Genomic DNA, 17,908 nt, shown 5'->3' with positions numbered 1-17,908 from the left:
GTATATTTTTGTCCCTGCAGCTGGTGTCTGTGTGTCTCTATGAGGAGTCCAAATAAAGGAAGTGAGGGTGGACAAGTTAGACTCTGTACACTGAGGACAAGCGGGGCTCTGTACACTGAGGTTCTGTCACATGCTATGGGCTCACACATCAGGATGATTGACAAGCCAGTAGCCTTCACAGAGCCCTGCTTCTCCTGCCCTCCCTTCCTGCATTTGTACTCCTCATAGACACACAGGAAATAGCTGCAGGGACAGCACTTTTTCATCCATAAATATACACATTTTTTAACCAACGTATATTACAGATATACATATAATTGTATTATCTACATTATATAAAAAGTTTTTGTTGACGACAGGTATTCTTTAAAATTACACACTGTGGAATTACAAGTTTTAGATTGTCTAGAAAGCTTTTGTTTCTTGAATTCTTGTTGACGTTTATACAATAGTGTTACCAACATGCTGTTTTCCCTTTGCTTTCAGGGCATGATTGGAATTGTAGTTTGGCACTGGTTGGGGAACACTGCTCTACTGTTTATTTGTTTAATTTACATTGCATGCAGAAAACAAGTTGGCGTGGTACCAGTAAAGCTGGTCACACTCTGTTTCTGTACCCTCTTATGGTTCCTTTTCTCTTGCAGGCCCCAAGGCGCTTGACTTCACCTACAAAGAAAAATTAGAGCACAAGTGTAAAAAAGACATTTTATTAGCACGAATGAAGAGCTCTGAAAACAAAGCGTGGTTAAAGATTCGGCCACGGCCAATGAAAGTCAATTTTACCGGTCCTTACATGTTGTGCAAAGGTTAGTAAAGAGTGTTTTTGTTTCAATTACTTGCAGTGGGGCATCTAGAAAGGCCAGGTGTAGCTGTATGACCAGGGGATGTCTCCAGATAAGTTCAAACATCTCCCAAATGTAACGCAGACTACAATGCAATGATCAGAACTGTAAAAAAAAAAAAAAACTAAAGGGTATTACAGTTTTAGAAAATAAGTTACACAACTTTTCAATCCATTTCTCTATCAATTATGCACCATTTACAATAGGAACCAAGATTATTTACTTCCAGAGAATAAAATTCTGTCCTGTCCTGTTGAGAACTTGGTACAGTAAGGATATTGTAAAATTATTCATCTATACTTTATACAATGAATAAGTATTATTTAAAACATTTATACTATTATTATTTAATAAATATATATTTCTCTTGCGCTTCTCATTGGGGGACACCTTACACGTGGGTATATGCTCTTGCCACTAGGAGGCGCTGACACTAGGAAAAAAAGTCGACTCCTCCCTGGCAGGATATACCCGCCCACCTGCAGTGAGGTAATTCAGTTTTATTAGTGTTGGTTAGGAGGCCAGACATGGTTCTGTGGAGCTCCACAGACCTTGTGTTTTTTTCTCTCTGTTATTTTCTTAGCTTAAGGCTTAAAGTTTAGTTTTTTCTCTCCTTTTTTATTTTTTATAGCGTGAGGTGACAGGAGCATGGCGCTGCTTGATCCCCCACATGCGAGCTAGGGGCACGGTGCATTGGAATGGAATGACCCGTTAACCCCTCCTCGTCAACAACCAGCGCCTGGCGGTGTACCCTGGGTCCGGGTCCTCCATTCGCCCCTGTTCGCCATGTCGGCAAAAGGCAGGTTGGCACAAGCTGGTCGAAGACTTCGAGGGTGAGTATATTATCTCTCCCCCTCCCATCACCCCCTCCCCTCCCGGGTACCCGACCATGTGGGCCCCTGTTTCTGGGCGGGTTTTTTAGGGTCCGGGCGGCAAGGGGTTAATCCTTCATGCAGCTTCGGCTGCATCACCTAGCTGATGGGACCCTGTCCTTTTATTGGGGGGTTTTTCACTTTGGGTTTTCTTGGGGGGCTGTGTTTTATATACTCGGTCCTGTGGAGGGCAGCCACCGACATCTTGCGGCGGCTCCCTCCACAGGAGTTCTGCCGGCTCACTTCCTTTCAGCCCGGCTGTTGTTTTCCGCCGGCTATTTTCTGTACAGTTGCCGCCCACACTGTGCAGGTGCGGCTGGCGCTGTGGGTTCCGGCTGCGGTTTGCTGCGGGCGCTGGGAAGCTCCAGCTCCGCTGCCAGGGGTCCGGTCCCTGTCGGCACATGGCCGCCTCTCTGTTCTATGGGGGGTAGCTCCGCCCTTCTTCCCGACCTCCCCTCCGGCTCGTGCGCTGCTGGGGGCCATTGTCCCGTCCTCCTTCCCCGTTCCTGGGGCGGCGCGGGCAACGTTATGGCTCCCGCGGCACCTCGCGCTCGGTCCCCTATTAACCCCTTCTGGAGCGGCGGCTTGGCAGGCACTATAGTGTCCTGTCTGCCGCTGAGGGGCAGCACTTGGGGGGGCTCCTTGCACATATTGGTCCCCCTGCATGGTTTCCTACACCGACTGTCATACGTCATACAGCTGATGTACCTACAACTGGTGTTCCGGTACCTCACTACCAGTAAGCCGGACAGTGGTCTGCATGGTTGCCTACTCCGCCTGTCATACACCAAACTGCTGGTGTGTCTGCGTCTGGAGTCCGGTACCTTACTACTGTGTGAGTTTTCCGATGGAGTGTTCCATTATCTACTATGGACCCATTCCTGTAAGCCAGACAGTGGTCTGCATGGTTTCCTACACCGACTGTCATACGGCTGATGTACCTACAACTGGAGTTCCGGTACCTCACTACTGGGCGAGGTGCCGATGGGATGAGTCGTTGTCTACTATGGACCCATACTAGTAAGACACCGCTTGTCATACAGCAAACGGCTGATATGTCTGCGACTGGAGTCTCGGTACCCCTCTGCAATGCGAGGTGCCGACAGGAGGACTCGCTGTCTATGTACCATAAGCCGGACAGTTGTCTGCATGGTTTCCGGCAACTGCCTCTCAACCGTCACGTGGTTGATATGCTGTGGTTGGAGTTCTGGTACCTCTCCACTGTGCAAGGTGCCGACTGACCGGCTCCTTGTCTACTCTGGACCCATATGTCAATCAACTGCGGTATCTACGGTGGGTGTCTCACTACCCCACCTTTTTTTGCGGGGTGCCGATGGAATGACTCGGCATCTACTGTTGGGCCATACCAGTTAGCCAGACAGTTGTCTGCGTGGTTTCATCCATCACATGGCTGTTGTTCCCGCGGTTGGAGTTCTGGTACCTCACTACCCTGCGAGGTGTCCGTCAGATTGTCTCCTCTGAATCCATATCAGAAATGACCTACACCGCCTGGCAGACATCACCCAGCTGATGTCTCTGAGGCGGGAGCCTCGGTGTCCCTCTGTTCTGCGTGGTGCCGACGGACAGACTCTTTGTCTACTCTGGACCCGTACCTGTTAGCCAGGCAGTGGTCTGCTTGTTCCCTGCGCCACCTGTTAAACATTCTGGTACCTCACTGCGGTGGAGGTGCTTGCCAGAATGACTTGCTCTCTTCTATGATTCTATACCATGATGTCACTGGTCTGCTTTCTCCTCTGCCGCCTGTTGCGGCTGACTGCTTTGGGCCGGAGTCCCTTTTCACCACTGCTGTTAGTGGTAAGCACGGAACTGACCATTGGTGTTCCACTGACCCTATAGGGGTGACAGAGATGCATTCCATGGCTTCTCTGCCTCCCTCTATCTCGAGGGGGCGGGGTTTCTGTCCATGGCTCCTTGGCCTCCCCGCCCTCCTGCCTTTGTCTATGGGATACAGTTACTGACTTTCTGACTGTTCCCTTTCTCTCAACTCTTTGGGTGATGTCCTTGTTCAGCCAGTCTGTTGTCTACTCGGTTTCCGCTGCCTTTGGTCCCTGACCTCGGGCCGCCGCGGGCATAGCCGGTTTTTCCGTAACTCTCTGCTGGGTGAGGGTACTGAAGTAAGGACCCTACAGTTACGCGGGTTTGTTGTCAGTCTGGTTTTCCTTCGGCTGTTGGATTTTCTATTCCGCCTGGTCTAACGTTTTGGTCGAACAACGCTTTAATACCTCACTTTCTGTGGGCGGCTCACTGGAGTCCCCTCGGGTGCTCTGTAATTTTCTTCCTGTAGGCCAGTCGGTTTTCCGCATGGCTAACTGCTACTTCCAGTCATCTACCATACATTTCCCATGCTGGGACGATAGTTCAGGTAACCCGCTACCAAGGACTGTTTTCAGTGCATCACCCCGTGTTGCTGTGTGGCTTTTGTTCCAAACTTCACATTCTAAGCTGCAGGGTTAGCTATGTCCGAAGGCTGGTTTCTCACTTCTCTGTGTGTTTTCTTCTGCGGGACCGGGCTGGTCCATGGTTCCTATGCCACATAGTTGGACTGTCTGCATGTCTTTCTAAACCACTTGTTCGCCCTCCTCATTACTTCGCAGCCGCGGCTGTAGTCCGATGTTCTCTTCCGGGGCGCAGTTCTTCAGGGTGTGTATCTGTGGGTTCGGGGGACCCTTTCTACCTGTACGTTTCTGTGTCGGCCGATTTCCTGCTCCACATACCTTCTTCATTGGATGTCTACTGTTTTATTTGTGCGGCAGTCTTGGTGCTCCGCTGCTATCGTGAGATCCCCATGTCTGTGTCCCCACGTATCCTATGGCTGCCCGGTAGGTGTGAAGCCCACCTTTCCTTCTTTTAGTGGGGTAAGCCTCAGAGTTTCCTGTGCTTTTGCTTCTGTGGTTCTGTGGCGCTAATCCACTTCGGCTCTGGCCTGGGGCTTGCGGGGCGACAGTCTCTTCAGTCTCTTCCTATGCATACGGGTGTTCTTTTCCACGTTTATTTTCTGTCCGGGTGCCTTAGGCACCTAATCTTTTGCCTTTTTCCCCATCTGATTTGGCTCTCAACACTTGTTACATGGTTGTATGGTGGTTTCTTTTTTGCTGCTGTGCCTGGCACACTTGCCTTCTCCTTTCCTCAGGGGGGTTTGGGGATCGGGGTGCTTGGCATGGGTCTTTCTGGTGTCTTTGTTGCAAACTTTGCCCTCCCTTGTTTTCCCTCCTCTGGAGGGACTATGCTGCTGAGCTTTTTCTGCCGCCAAGATGATGCCGTCTCGTCGTCCCCCTTTTTAGGCGGGATATCGATAGGGCCCTTGTCTTCTACTGAGGGCATTCCATATCGATAGGGCTCTTGTCTTCTACCGAGGGCATTCCACGAGTTCTTGCGGTCTAGGTTTGTGGGCTTGCCCGGCCACCTTTGCAGCCGGCTCTCTTCTACGTTTTTTGTTATCTACGGCTGTTCATGCAGCCTGGACTCTTTCCTCTGTTGGAGGAATTTGTGCGATCTCCATGAAAGGGTTGCTTCTTCTTTTTTTTTTGTCTGTCTCAGTTGTACCACACTGCTTCCTGAGTCTTCTGGCATGCTCCTTCCTGCGCCCGGTCCCTAGGAGTCCCCCTGGGTTCTCCTTTGTTCCCCCCTCCGTTCCCGCTCTGGCGGGATGTTTTTTCCGGAGTGCTCTTGTCTGCCTGGACCACTGGGTCTATTAATTGTTGGTCTTTGGCTTGGACTTCATCCTTAGATGCTGTGGCGTGCCTTCTTTGCAGGCAGCTCTTTCAGTTGCACCATGGTGCAGTTTCCGATCTTGGACATGTGTTCTGTTTCGGCCCGTCAGGCGGAGCGGCTTTTTCTCCACTGCTCTCCTTCTCTTCTTCCTGTTTTTACCTGGCAGTGGTTATCCGGAGACTTTTCGCGGACGTCTGTTTTTCCTTTCACTCCAGGTTTTTTTTTTCGTTTTCCAGGTCACCCTGGCAGATTCAGTTTCTGTCTGGTTCCCCTCCAGAGGTCTTCTGGAAGTTCAATTTCTGGCTTTCATTTGTCTCCGGTCTGGGGGCTCGTCTACGGGCCCCGTGGACTCGTGAGTTCAGTCTAGGGACTGGTTCCTTCTCTCCGGTGGTTGTCTTTTCCCACCCTAGGGGACTGCTTTGGTACGTCCCATGAGTAAGGTGTCCCCCAATGAGAAGCGCAAGAGAAAAGGAGATTTTTGTACTCACCGTGAAATCTTTCTCGTAGCTCTCATTGGGGGACACCGCACCCACCCATTTCTTCATCTTTTTTCCGGTTTATTCTTTCGGGTTCTTGAGTTGTCTCTCCGGGATTCATTTCTTGGGTCCTTCAGAGGTTTTTTCTTGTTGGCTTCTCCTACTGCTTTGTGACAAAACTGAGTTACCTCACTGCAGGTGGGTGGGTCTATCCTGCCAGGGAGGAGTCGACTTTTTTTCCTAGTGTCAGCGCCTCCTAGTGGAAAGAGCATATACCCATGAGTAAGGTGTCCCCCAAGAGAGAGAGATTTTACGGTGAGTACAAAAATCTCCTTTTTTTTTTTTTTTTGCTACTTCTAAAGCATTGGCCTTTTTACGTACAAGTAGAATATAGACAGAAATATGCATTAACACTACTTGATTCTTATTTTACTACAGACATCCAGAGTCGACAGGACTGTAAATACGGCGATAACTGCACATTTGCCTATTATCAGGAGGAAATTGACGTGTGGAATGAGGAGCGAAAAGGAGCCCTGCATAGAGATCAGCTTTTTCAGCTGCCGGGATTGGTGAAGCCAGGAAGTGTATCCCGGTTATTACATGAACAGAAGGGGATCTTTACCTTTTTATGCCAGGTGGAGTACTGAAACAATGTTTAAAAGTCTTGAGACATGGACATTGCCAGGTCATATAGCTAGTCAGGTCATAGTGCAGTTTGTGAAAAAATATAAATGCAATGGCAGCCTTACCTATACACATTGAAGGCTATCAATCGCTTACTTCAGGATTATCAGGCTTCCCCCTATTAGTCCTGTTAGATTTTAGAGTACGGCCACACTTGTTGGATTGACTGCAGATTTTCTATACTGAATTTCTAGGAGTAAAATTCACAACTTTTACAGTAGCAGTAAGGTGAATAAAATTTTCGAAATCTCAACCACACGTTGTAGTAAAAATCTACACCAGAAACTGACCTACAGTGGTATGGTCACTTGTTGTCTGCTGTGGATTCATTATGGATTTTATATTGAAATACTAAATTGAGGAAGGGGAGCATAAAGGGCTGGACATTTCAACTTTAAAGGGGTTCTCCGATGCTTAGACATTTTATCCCCTATCCAAAGGATAGGGGATAAGATGTCTGATCACGGGAGTCCCACTGCTGGGGACCCCGTGATCTTGCACGCGGCACCTTGTTAATAATCAGTCCCCAGAGTGTGTTCTCTCCGGGTCTGATTACCGGCGACCACTGGGCCGACGGCGTGTGACGTCACGCCTCCGTCCCCGTGTGATGTCACGCTCCGCCCCTCAATGCAAGCCTATTGGAGGGGGCGTGACAGCTATCACGCCCCCTCCCATAGGCTTGCATTGAGGGGCAGAGCGTGACGTCACACGGGGGCCCTGTGGTCGCCGGTAATCAGACCCGGAGCGAACACGCTCTGGGGACTGATTATAAACGGGGTGCCGCGTCCAAGATCACGGGGGGGTCCCCAGCAGTGGATCCTTTGGATAGGGGATAAGATGTCTAAATCCCGGAGAACCCCTTTAAGGCTGGGTTCACACTGTGGAAGCTCCTGCCAAAAAATACTGGCCAGAGATTCCGAGTTTGGCCAGAATTAGCTCCGCACGTACATACCCATAGACAGCAATTTGTCCCAGAAGGATTTCACCGAAAGAATGACCGAGATCATCCTTTCAGCGGCAGAAACTATACAGTGCAGAGCGCACTGTGCAACGGAATCCCATTTACATACTATGATTCTGCTGCACCTGAATTTCCAAAGGTAATTTGTAAGCATAAATAAACTCATAAATTCTGTATTCTGTAATTCTGTATTGCCTAAAGAGTATCTTTACAAAATCTTAACCCCGGTGATGATGTTGATGCTTCAGGCATCCTTAAGTTGTGACTCCATTAACAACCCGACAAAGATATATCTTAAGCCTTTAGGTTATATCTATAAAGAAACTTCTGATGTCTCCTTTATTTTTAACAAATGTATTTACAAGGATGATCAGGGGTTTCATGAAGCCAATCCATACAGGCTTTGGGGGGTATTAAAAACATATATGTGTGTGTGTGTGTATATATATATATATATATATATATATATATATATATATATATATATATATATATATATATGTATATGTGTCTGTTAATATCTTATTGCCTTCTCCTTTCTCAGGCTTGTTTTGACAGCAAACCCCAGATAATCAGCAAAAGAAATCCAGAAAACCCAGATGTCTGCACTAATCCCAGTAACCAACACAGTTTCTCTAAACACAAGTAGGTTTTTACATCCATGTGGATTAAAGAATTACTACCCAGTGTATTCACTTACGGAAAAAGCTGCTTTTAGTATGTGAAGTTTTATTGGTTGGCCTGCACAATAACGCCCAGTGCACAAAACATAATTTTTCTATCTGAAAAATCGATCTCCTTATGGATTCTCATTAGAAAAATAAAGGCATGTCCTTGGATTTCTGCTGTGGTTTTGGATCCAGATGAGCATTAAATAGTGGGGCTCATCCACATCCTGGCTATTAGGCACAGATTTGTAAATCCAGAATCTGTAATCAATCCATAGATTTTGTAGATTGTGCTATGGATGTGCTGCAGATTTAAAATAAAATCGGATAAAATTTGTATAAAAAATTCACATAAATATTTTTTTTAATTCAGCTTAAACGGAAAAAAGTTATCCCGGCTAGCTCAGCGGGCTGTTTGGGACCAGCTGAGAAGACCAATAACGCTGATCAATGCTATGGCACAGCATTGTTCAGTGTAATCGAAGGATTTTATGGAATAGGGAACTAAAAGATAGTGTAAAAAATAGTTAATAAATGTGATTTTAAATAGGCACTGTCAGATTAAAAAACTAATATGTTGTACATCTTGACAAAGCATTAAAAGAGAAGTATCATGGAAGAAATCCCCGATCGGCTGTAAAGGAGAGCCGGGGCTCCAAACAGGAGATCGTGGGGGGCCCCAGCACTCAGTGCAAGGCCCCCACCCTTTGCAATCTAAAATGTTTTCTATGATTTTTTCCTTAACCTTTCGAATATACTTCATAAGAAAATGTTATTTCCTTTTTATAGAAATCATGACTTTATCCATGCTGAAGCATAGGCATGGACAAAGTTCAGTAAGTGAGGGTGGGCTAGCACTCCTCTGTGCTCTCTCCTATCTGATAGCACTCCTCTGTGCTCTCTCCTGTCCTATCAGATAGGAGAGAGCACAGAGGAAGCACAGAGGAGTATTATCAGATAGGAGAGAGCACAGAGGAGTCCTATCAGACAGAGCACAGAGGAGTGCTATCAGACAGGAGAGAGCACAGAGGAGTACTATCTACCCCTTTTTCTGTTTTCATATGTGGTACCAATTATAACATTAAACCACACGGACAAAGGCGTACACGTAAAAAAAAAATACCAAAGTCCAAAATTGTGTATTTTTGGTCACTTTGTATACCCAAATGTTTTTTTTTATTAAAAGCGATTAAAAAAGTCACGAAAATAACTACAGATCACGGCACAAAAAATAAGCCCTCACACATCCCTGTATAATAAGAAATAAAAAAGTTTATAGGGGTCAGAAGAGGACATTTTTAACCCCTTTTCATCCACAAACTAGTATGAGGGCTTGTTTTTTGCGCGACCAGTTGTCCGTTGTATTGCCATCACTCATTATATCATAAAATGTATGGCGCAACCAAAGAAATACTATTTGTGTGGGGAAATTAAAAAGAAAACCGCAATTTTGCTAATTTTGGAAGGTTTCGTTTTCACGCCGTACAATTTATTGTAAAAGTGACGTGTTCTTTATTCTTTGGGTCAATACGATTAAAATGATACCAGTGATAACATACTTTTCTATTACTGTTGCGCTTAAAAAAAAAATCGTAAACTGTGTAACCAAATTAGTACGTTTAAGATCCCCCCTATTTTGAAGACCTATAACTTTTTCATTTTTCCATATCAGTGGCGGTATGAGGGCTCATTTTTTGCGCCGTCATCTGTACTTTTTATTGATACCATATTTGCTTATATAAAACTTTTAATACATTTTTTATTAATTTTTTGGGGAATAAAATGATTTATAAAAAAAAAGCAGCTATTTTGGCCTTTTTTAAATTTTTTTTTTTACGTTCTCGCCGTTCACCGTATGGTATCATTAACATTTTATTTTAATAGTTCAGATATTTACGCATGCAGCGATACCAAATATGCATATAAAATATTTTTTTAACACTTTTTGGGGGTGAAATAGGGAAAATGGGGCAATTTACGTTTTTATTGGGGAGGGTTTTTTTCACATTTTTTTAACTTTATTTTTTAACTTTTATTTTTTCACTTTAATAGTCCCCATAGGGGACTACTTAAAGCAATCATTCGATTGCTAATCCTGTTCAGTGCTATGTATAGGACATGGCACTAATCAGGGTTATCGGTCATCTTCTGCTCTGGTCTGCAGGAAGGCAGATCAGAGCAGAAGACTCCTGAAAGACAGCGGAGCCAGGTGAGGGGACCTCCGGCTGCAGTGCAGGATGATCGGATCGCCGCGGCAGCGCTGCGGGCGATCAGACAATCCAATTAAGTGACCGCGATGCTGCAGATGCCGTGATCGGTATTGATCACGGCATCTGAGGGGTTAATGGCGGACATCTGCGGGATCGCGGATGTTCGCCATTACCGGCGGGCCCCTGGCTGCGATCAACAGCCGGGACCTGCCGCGCATGATCTTGGCATCGCTCCGATGCCCGCGGTTATGCTTAGGACGTAAATGTACGTCCTGGTGTGTTAAGTACCGCATCACCAGGACGTACATTTACGTCCTTCGTCGTTAAGGGGTTAAACATGCTAATTTTAGTGCAAAAGATACATTTTTGAAAAAAAAGTAAAACAAAATAAAAATGATACCCAATTTATATAGGTTTTATCATATGGACCTACAGAAGGAAGATAGTGTAATTTTTACTGAAAAGTGCTCTGCGTGGAATTGGAAGTTCCCAAAAGTTACAAATGGCCCTTTTTTTCATTTTGCCCCACAAAGATTTATTTTTTGGTTTGGCCATAGAATTGTAGTTAAATGATTGATGTCATTACAAATTAAAATTAGTTGCGCAAAAAACAAGCCCTCATATGGGTCTGTAAGTGGAAAATTGTGAAAGTGTTATGATTTTTAGAAGGTGAGGTGGAAAAAACAAAAATGAAAAAAACCTGTGGTCCTTAAGGGGTTAAATATGCTTATCTTGGTGCAGATCTGCCACTGCAGAAAATCTGCATCCCTTCAGTGTGTTCACACGTTTTTAGGGTTCAAATGTGTTTTCTAATTCAAAAGGCAAAATAAGTAAGGCTACGTGCACACCACCGCTGAGCTCTCCTAAAGGGAGATCAGTTGTATTGACTTCCAGAGAGGAGGATACTGTTGTGTTCAGTCTATACCAGTGTGCCTTAGCTGTTGCTGTCAGGGCATGCTGGGAGTTGTAGTTTTGCAACAGCTGAAGGCTCACTGGTTGGGAAACACTTGTCTAGACTTTTCTCTAAATACATACATACAGCACAACTATCTTTGTTAGGAGTATATATGCCTGCAGTTCTGATAGAGTACTTTGTTTCTCAGTAGGCTCCATTGGGGACCCAGAGACCGTGGGTATATCTTGCTGCCACTAGGCATACAAAAAGAAAGTCGGCCCCTCCTGGCAGGATATACCCCGCCTACTGACCCTTAGCTAATCAGTTTTAGCTTAGTGTCAAAGGCAGACACAGGTCTGGAGTTCTCCAGACCTGGTCTTCTTTTTTTATTTTCTAGCTAAGGCCTGTATTTTAGGGTCTTTCTCATTTTTATTTTCATATCATCATCACCAAAATGAGATTTTCTGTTTTTTAGGTGGGGGTTCAGGAGCATGGCGCTTCCTGTTCCCCCATATGCTGCTAAGGGGCACGGGGCATAGAGTATGCTCCGTTAACCCCTTCCCGCAAATGGCCAGCGCCTTGGTTTACACCTTGGGTCCGGTTCCCCCGATCTTCCCTGCTTGTCCCGCTGTCTCAGCCTGACATGACGCTGGTGACCATCGCTGGCTGAAGACATCTTAGGTGAGTACTTGCTCACACTGCTTACTTCTCCTGGCCACAGCCGGTCAGGTCTCCGATGCGCCAACCGCAGCGCCTGTCAGCTGGGCTGCAGTCGTGCCGACGGCTCTCCCCTTACCTTTCACTTTCACCTGCTTCTTGGGCAGTTCGTGCGGCAGGCAGGAAATTGAGGCCGCGGCTGCAGCCTGGTCCAGAACTTAGCTCCGCCCACTCCCCGTATTCGGGTCCGCTGGCGGGGCTCCCTTCCTCCTTCTGTTGCCAGGCAATAGTTTCTCTGAGCGCGCAGGGGTCACTGATTATTAGGGGTGTGAATCACCAAGAATTTGGCGATTCGATTCGAATCGCGATACCAGTGTGGCGATTCGATATATCCCGATATATCGCGATACCGTCTAGGTGACGATACATCGCGATATATCCCGATTCTGTCTAAAAAACTGTCTTTTACACTTTTTTTAAAACTTTATTTTTATTTTATTTTTTTTTGTACACTTTATTAGTCTTTTAGGAATCATTAGATTCCTCAGACAGATGAATAGAGTTCTATTGAACTCCATTTATCTGCGATCCATTGATAGAGCCTGGTCCAGCCAGGATCTATCAATGACAGAGCCACGGAGAGCATACACATCTCCCTTTAGACGCCGCTGTCAGCTTTGACAGCGGCGATCTAAAGGGTTAATAGCCAGCCGCGGCGATCGCCGCATGCTGGCTATTAGCGGCGGCCCCCGGCTACTGAGAACAGCCGGGGGCTGCAGAGTATGGAGCGGGCAAGAGTCCGGAGCCCGCTCCATACACACTGCAGAGCACCGTATGCTGGATACTAGCGGTGGTGAAGCATCAGCGGCCCCCGGATACTGAAATCAGCCGGGGGCTGCAGAGTATGGAGCGGGCACGAGTCGTAGCCCGCTCCATACATCCAGAGCGCCGCCGCCGTGTCAGATCCGGCTGACAAAATGTGGAACTTGTATCTCCTGATGCCCGGGACATGCTTTCTGTGCATCAGGAGATACAAATTCCACATCACTAAAAGAATCGATTCAAAAATATTTTGAATCGATTCATTATCGGCAAGTGAAAAATCGCGATAATCGCGGGAATCGATTTTTTTCTTACATCCCTACTGATTATCCTATCAGCTTGGTTCGCACGCTTTGGGGGTCATCTTCTGTACACCTCCCTCTCCTTCTCCAATGGGGTCCATCCCGGTGCGGAGGCCACTCCCTCTAGTCAGTGCAGCCTGTTTCTCTCCTTCCTGCTCTGCGTGGCCATATCGCTTCAGCTGCTGCTTGCCTCTTCATCTCTGGTCACAGGACAGCTACAGCCTGCTTCTCATCTCCAGCTGCGGGACACAGGGCCTGGGTGAGATTGCTCCATTTTATTTGCAGACTACTTCCTTACTAGCACCTATGTCCGACCCCAGACCCGAACCCCCAGACAGGCGGCCGCAGCCTTCACCTACTACTCTTGCGAGGGCTGCAAGACCAAAATGCCCGGTGGTTCCACTGCTCCACCATGCGCACCATCCCTCCTGTGCCTGCTTCTCAGGATGCCCCCCTGGAACGAGTAATGTCTGCCCCTCCCCCAGAGTGGGTTTCTTCCCTTTTCCAGTCAGTCTCTGACCTGGCTAGGGTCTCCAGTTCAGTTTCTTCGGCCTTGGAGCAGTCTTCCCTGCACACAACCCCCAGGGAGTCCCGCTCAGTCTCTCCTGACCCCCACTTCCAGCGCTCTCACAAGCGCCTTAAAGTGCCTTCGTCAGGCTCTTCTCCAGAGTCGCGTAATTGGTATAGACGTTCTTCCCGTAGATCAAGCTTCTCTTCCCCAGCTTGACGGCAGCACCCCCAGCCCAGCCTCCAGGGGCCGCTCCCCTGGTGACCATCCCAGGTCTCTGACTCCTCATTCCAGGTCTAATACGCCTCTGTCTAAGGCTACCTCCACACGCTCCCACTCTCCGGCGGAAGTAGCGGAAGATGGGTCGGAATCCACCTCTGATCAGAAGGACCAATCTGCCGTGATATGGTGGACAGCTTGGTGTCAGCCATCAGGAACACTTTTCATCTGGAGGACCCAAGTCCTTCGGATCCTGATCCAGAAGTTTATTTTCGTCGCTCTCGGCATTCCCCCTAGGTTTTCAGTTCTCATGCTGAATTTGATGCCTTGCTGGACGTGGCTTGGAAGCATCTGGACAAACTATTTCAGGGGACCAAGAAGATTCTCTTCTCTCAGGATCTGGTTTCCGAGTGGACAACGCCACCTGCAGTAGATCCTGCTGTTTCTCGTCTGTCCAAATCTACTACTCTGCCTCTAGCAGTGTCCTTTTAAGGATCCGGCGGACAAGCAGATTGAGTACTTGGCAAAGTTTGCCTTTGAAGCGGCAGGTTTATCTTTGCTCTCTACCTTTGCTTCTGATTGGGTGTGCAGGGCTGTTTCGGTTTGGGCTTCTCAGCTTCACCAAGGCATCCTGTCAGGCACCCCTCGGGAGGACTTAGCGGACCTCGCTCGTTAACACAACTGTCTCATGCCGGGGACTTCCTTTGTTCGGCAGCTCTTTAGTCCACCCGATGTACGGCCTTTGCCTCAGGTAACTTGGTTGCGATTCGTCGCTCCATGTAGCTGAAAGCGTGGAATGCAGATGCTGCTTTGAAGAAATCCCTCACTGAGTTGCCCTTCTCTGGTACTTGGCTCTATGGGAAGCACCTGGACGAGATCATAAGAAGCTACTGGAGGTAAAAGCTCTCTGCTGCCGCAGAACAAACCTCGCAACACCAATCCCCGTCGGAGGACTACTTCCTTTCGGGCCTTTGCCTCGGGTCGTCCTCCCAAGCAGGCGCCCTCCAAATCACACAAAGCTCCCTCCTTCAAAGCATGTCCTTCCTGGAAGTCAGACAACCGTTCTGGCGGTTTCACGGCTAAGTCCGGTAACCGTATACCTCCCTCCTCCTGAAGGTACGCCCCCGGGTACGCACCCTTGTCCTCTTCTCTGGTGGGAGGGTGCCTGTCTCTTTTCCGGGACGTTTGGCTTGCGCAGGTTCAGGACTCCTGGGTCCGGGATGTCGTATCCAATGGTTACCGGATAGAGTTCGCTTCTTTTCCCCAGGATCGTTTCTTCCGATCACGCCTCCTCGTTCCCCTTCTTTTGCGGCAGCCTTTCAGGTCGCTTTAGGTACCCTCCTTGCTCAGGTAGTGATTGTCCTAGTTCCTCCAGTGGAGCATATTTCGGAGTTCTACTCCAATCTTTTTCTTGTCCCTAGGAAAGGGGGCTCTGCCCGCCCCATTCTGGACCTCAAACTGCTCAACCGCCACCTGCTCCTGCGCCATTTCCGCATGGAGTCCCTCCGCTCGGTGTTCGTGTCCATGGATCAGGGGGAGTTTCTTTCCTCAGTGGATATCCAGGATGCTTATCTGCACATCCCCATTTGCTGTCCCTGCGGTTCCTTTCCAGTTCGTGGCTCTTCCTTTTGGCCTAACCACAGCTCCCAGGGTGATTGCCATCCTTCGGGCTCGGGGGGGGGAGAATCTCGGTTCTTCCTTTCCTGGACTAGCTTTTGATCAAAGCTCCTTCCCTGTCCCAAAACTTGAAGAGCCTTCATCTCACGGTGCAGACTCTGTCCTCCTTTGGCTGGGTGATCAACAGGGAGAAGTCCAACCTTTCTCCCACTCAGTCCCTTGTCTTCCTGGGTCTCTGTTTCGACACAGTGGCTGCCAGAGTTCGTCTTCTGTTGGAGAAGCGGCGTCCCTCTTCTGTTCCAATTCGCTTCAGTATGGAGTTGTTGGGCTGGATGGTGGCTGCCATGGAGACAGTTCCTTTCACCCAGTTCCGGTGTCTCCCTCTCCAGCTGGCCATCCTTGCCTGGTGTGACAAGTCTCTGTCCACTCTGGACTGCCATATTCTTCTGCCCCCCTCCGTTTGTTGGTCTCTTCTGTGGTGGCTCCACTCTCCCTCCTTCTCCATGGGCGGTCATTTCTCCCCCTCCACTGGCAGGTCGTCACGACCGATGCGAGTCTTCTGGGTTGGGGAGAAGTGTTTTTTGGGACCAGGGTCGCTGGTCCTTTCTGGAGGCTTGCCTCCCCTTCAATCTTCTAGAGCTCTGTGCCATTTTTCATTGCCTCCTCCATTGGGAGAGGCTTCTCCAGGGTTGTCTCGTTCGAGTCCAGTCGGACAACGCCACGGTGATGGCGTATATCAATCGCCAGGGCGGCATGCAGTGTCGCTCAGCGATGGTGGAGGACTCCAGGTTTTTTTCTCTGGGCCGAGACTCGAGTTCCCTCCATCTCTGTGATCCACATTCCGGGAGTGGGAATCGGACTTTCTCAGCTGCTCCTCTGCAGATCCAAGGGAGTGGTCTCTTCATCCGGAGGTCTTTGCGCAGATCTGCGATCCTTGGGGAAGCCCGGACGTGGATCTCTTTGCGTCGTGCCACAACAGACAGGTTCCTTGCTTTGTCGCGAAGTCCTGTGACCCTCTGGCTCTGGCAGCGGATGCGCTCGTAATCCTGTGGTCGTCCTTCAGTCTTCCTTACCTCTTTCCTCCCCTCCCTCTCCCGCCCAGGGTTCTGAGAAAACTCAAGGTGGAGGGCGTCCCAGCCATTCTGGTGGCTCCAGACTTGCCCAGACGAGCGTGGTACGCAGAAGTACAGGTCTCCCACCCCTCCTTGGGATCTCAACCTGGTGCTTAGCGCCTTGAGGGAGGCTCCGTTCGAACCTCTCCGGGATGCTTCTCTTCGCATCCTTTCGTGTAAGGTCGCTTTCCTCATTGGGTCTCCAAGCTGGCGGCTCTTTTTTGTTGCTCTCCCTTCTTGGTCCTTCATCAGGGCAAGGTGGTTTTTCGGCCGCCTCACTCCTTCTTGCCCAAGGTAGTTTCCTCCTTTCACGTGAATGAGGAGATAGTTCTTCCTTCATTTTGTCTGGCTCCATCCAACTCTAAGGAGCCTTCATTGTCTGGACATTGTTCAAGCTGTTCGGATCTATCTTTCCGTCTCCTCCTTCTTCCGGCAGGGTGACTCCTTCTTTGTGATTCCGGAGGATCATCGCAAGGGGCTTCCAAGGCGACCATCTCGCGGTGGATCCGTTCTGCCATCTCGGAATAGTATCGGAATAGTCTTAAAGGGAAGGTCCCACCTTTTCGGGTAACTGAGCAAAGGCAGGCATTTATAATTGTAGGTGTAAGTGAAGCATTTTTCTACTCCTTTTTGTTGTGTGCTGGTAATGTGTAGGAGCATTTGATAAATTTTGTGCAGGTCAAATTTTCTAAAATTTCTCTCCACATACACCAAAAAGCTAAGCTAAGTCTGGGCTGGTGTAGTTTTATAGACTTTTCAGTGGCTTTGCGCCTTTTTTTGTGATTTTCACAAAAAAGTGCAGTTCATAAAACACTTCCATATCATGTGTATTGCCAAAATCAGTGGATTGCAACTCAAAATCAGCAGAAATGTGTAATCCAAAAGGCGCAAATAAGACCTGCGTGCACCTTTTTTTACACCTTTTCTAGACACAACAATCTGTCAATGATAAATGTTGGCCAAAGTGTTTGCAGGTGGTGGTGGCTCAGTCTTCTGCCTGATTCTGATTGGGTATTCTTCTCACCCGGGGGACTGCTTTCGTACGTCCCACAGTCATTGTGTCCCTCAATGGAGCCAATGGAGTTCTTCAATGGGGGACACCTTACTGATGGGTATATGCTCTTGCCTCTAGGAGGGGCTGACACTAGGAAAAAAAGTTGTCTCCTTCCTGGCAGGATATTCCCACCCACCTGCAGTGAAGTAATCAGTTTTAGCTAGTGTCAGACTAGGGGGCAGGACATTGGTCTGGGAGCTCCCCAAACCTGGTCTTTTTTTTATTATTTTCTAGTAAGGGCTGTTTAGTTAGATTTTTTATTCCCTTTTGTTTT

General features: G+C 48.1%; 1 protein-coding gene across 5 annotated transcripts in view; it reads left to right on the top strand.

Moving 5' to 3' along the window:
- The window catches only part of ZC3H7B (zinc finger CCCH-type containing 7B), a 97,279-nt gene that overhangs the window by 39,435 nt on the left and 39,936 nt on the right, over positions 1-17,908 (top strand). For all 5 annotated transcript variants that reach the window (XM_056523998.1, XM_056523996.1, XM_056523995.1 and 2 more), the window contains exons 13-15: positions 645-806; positions 6,361-6,560; positions 8,115-8,215. In XM_056523998.1, the coding sequence (XP_056379973.1) occupies positions 645-806; positions 6,361-6,560; positions 8,115-8,215 (463 nt within the window). The remainder of the gene's footprint in view (positions 1-644; positions 807-6,360; positions 6,561-8,114; positions 8,216-17,908) is intronic.

The sequence above is a fragment of the Hyla sarda genome, chromosome 6 (genome assembly GCF_029499605.1).
Source record: "Hyla sarda isolate aHylSar1 chromosome 6, aHylSar1.hap1, whole genome shotgun sequence".
Lineage (NCBI taxonomy): Eukaryota > Metazoa > Chordata > Amphibia > Anura > Hylidae > Hyla > Hyla sarda.
The sequence above is the reverse complement of the archived record's forward strand: the minus strand, read 5'-3'. Positions and strand labels throughout refer to the sequence as shown.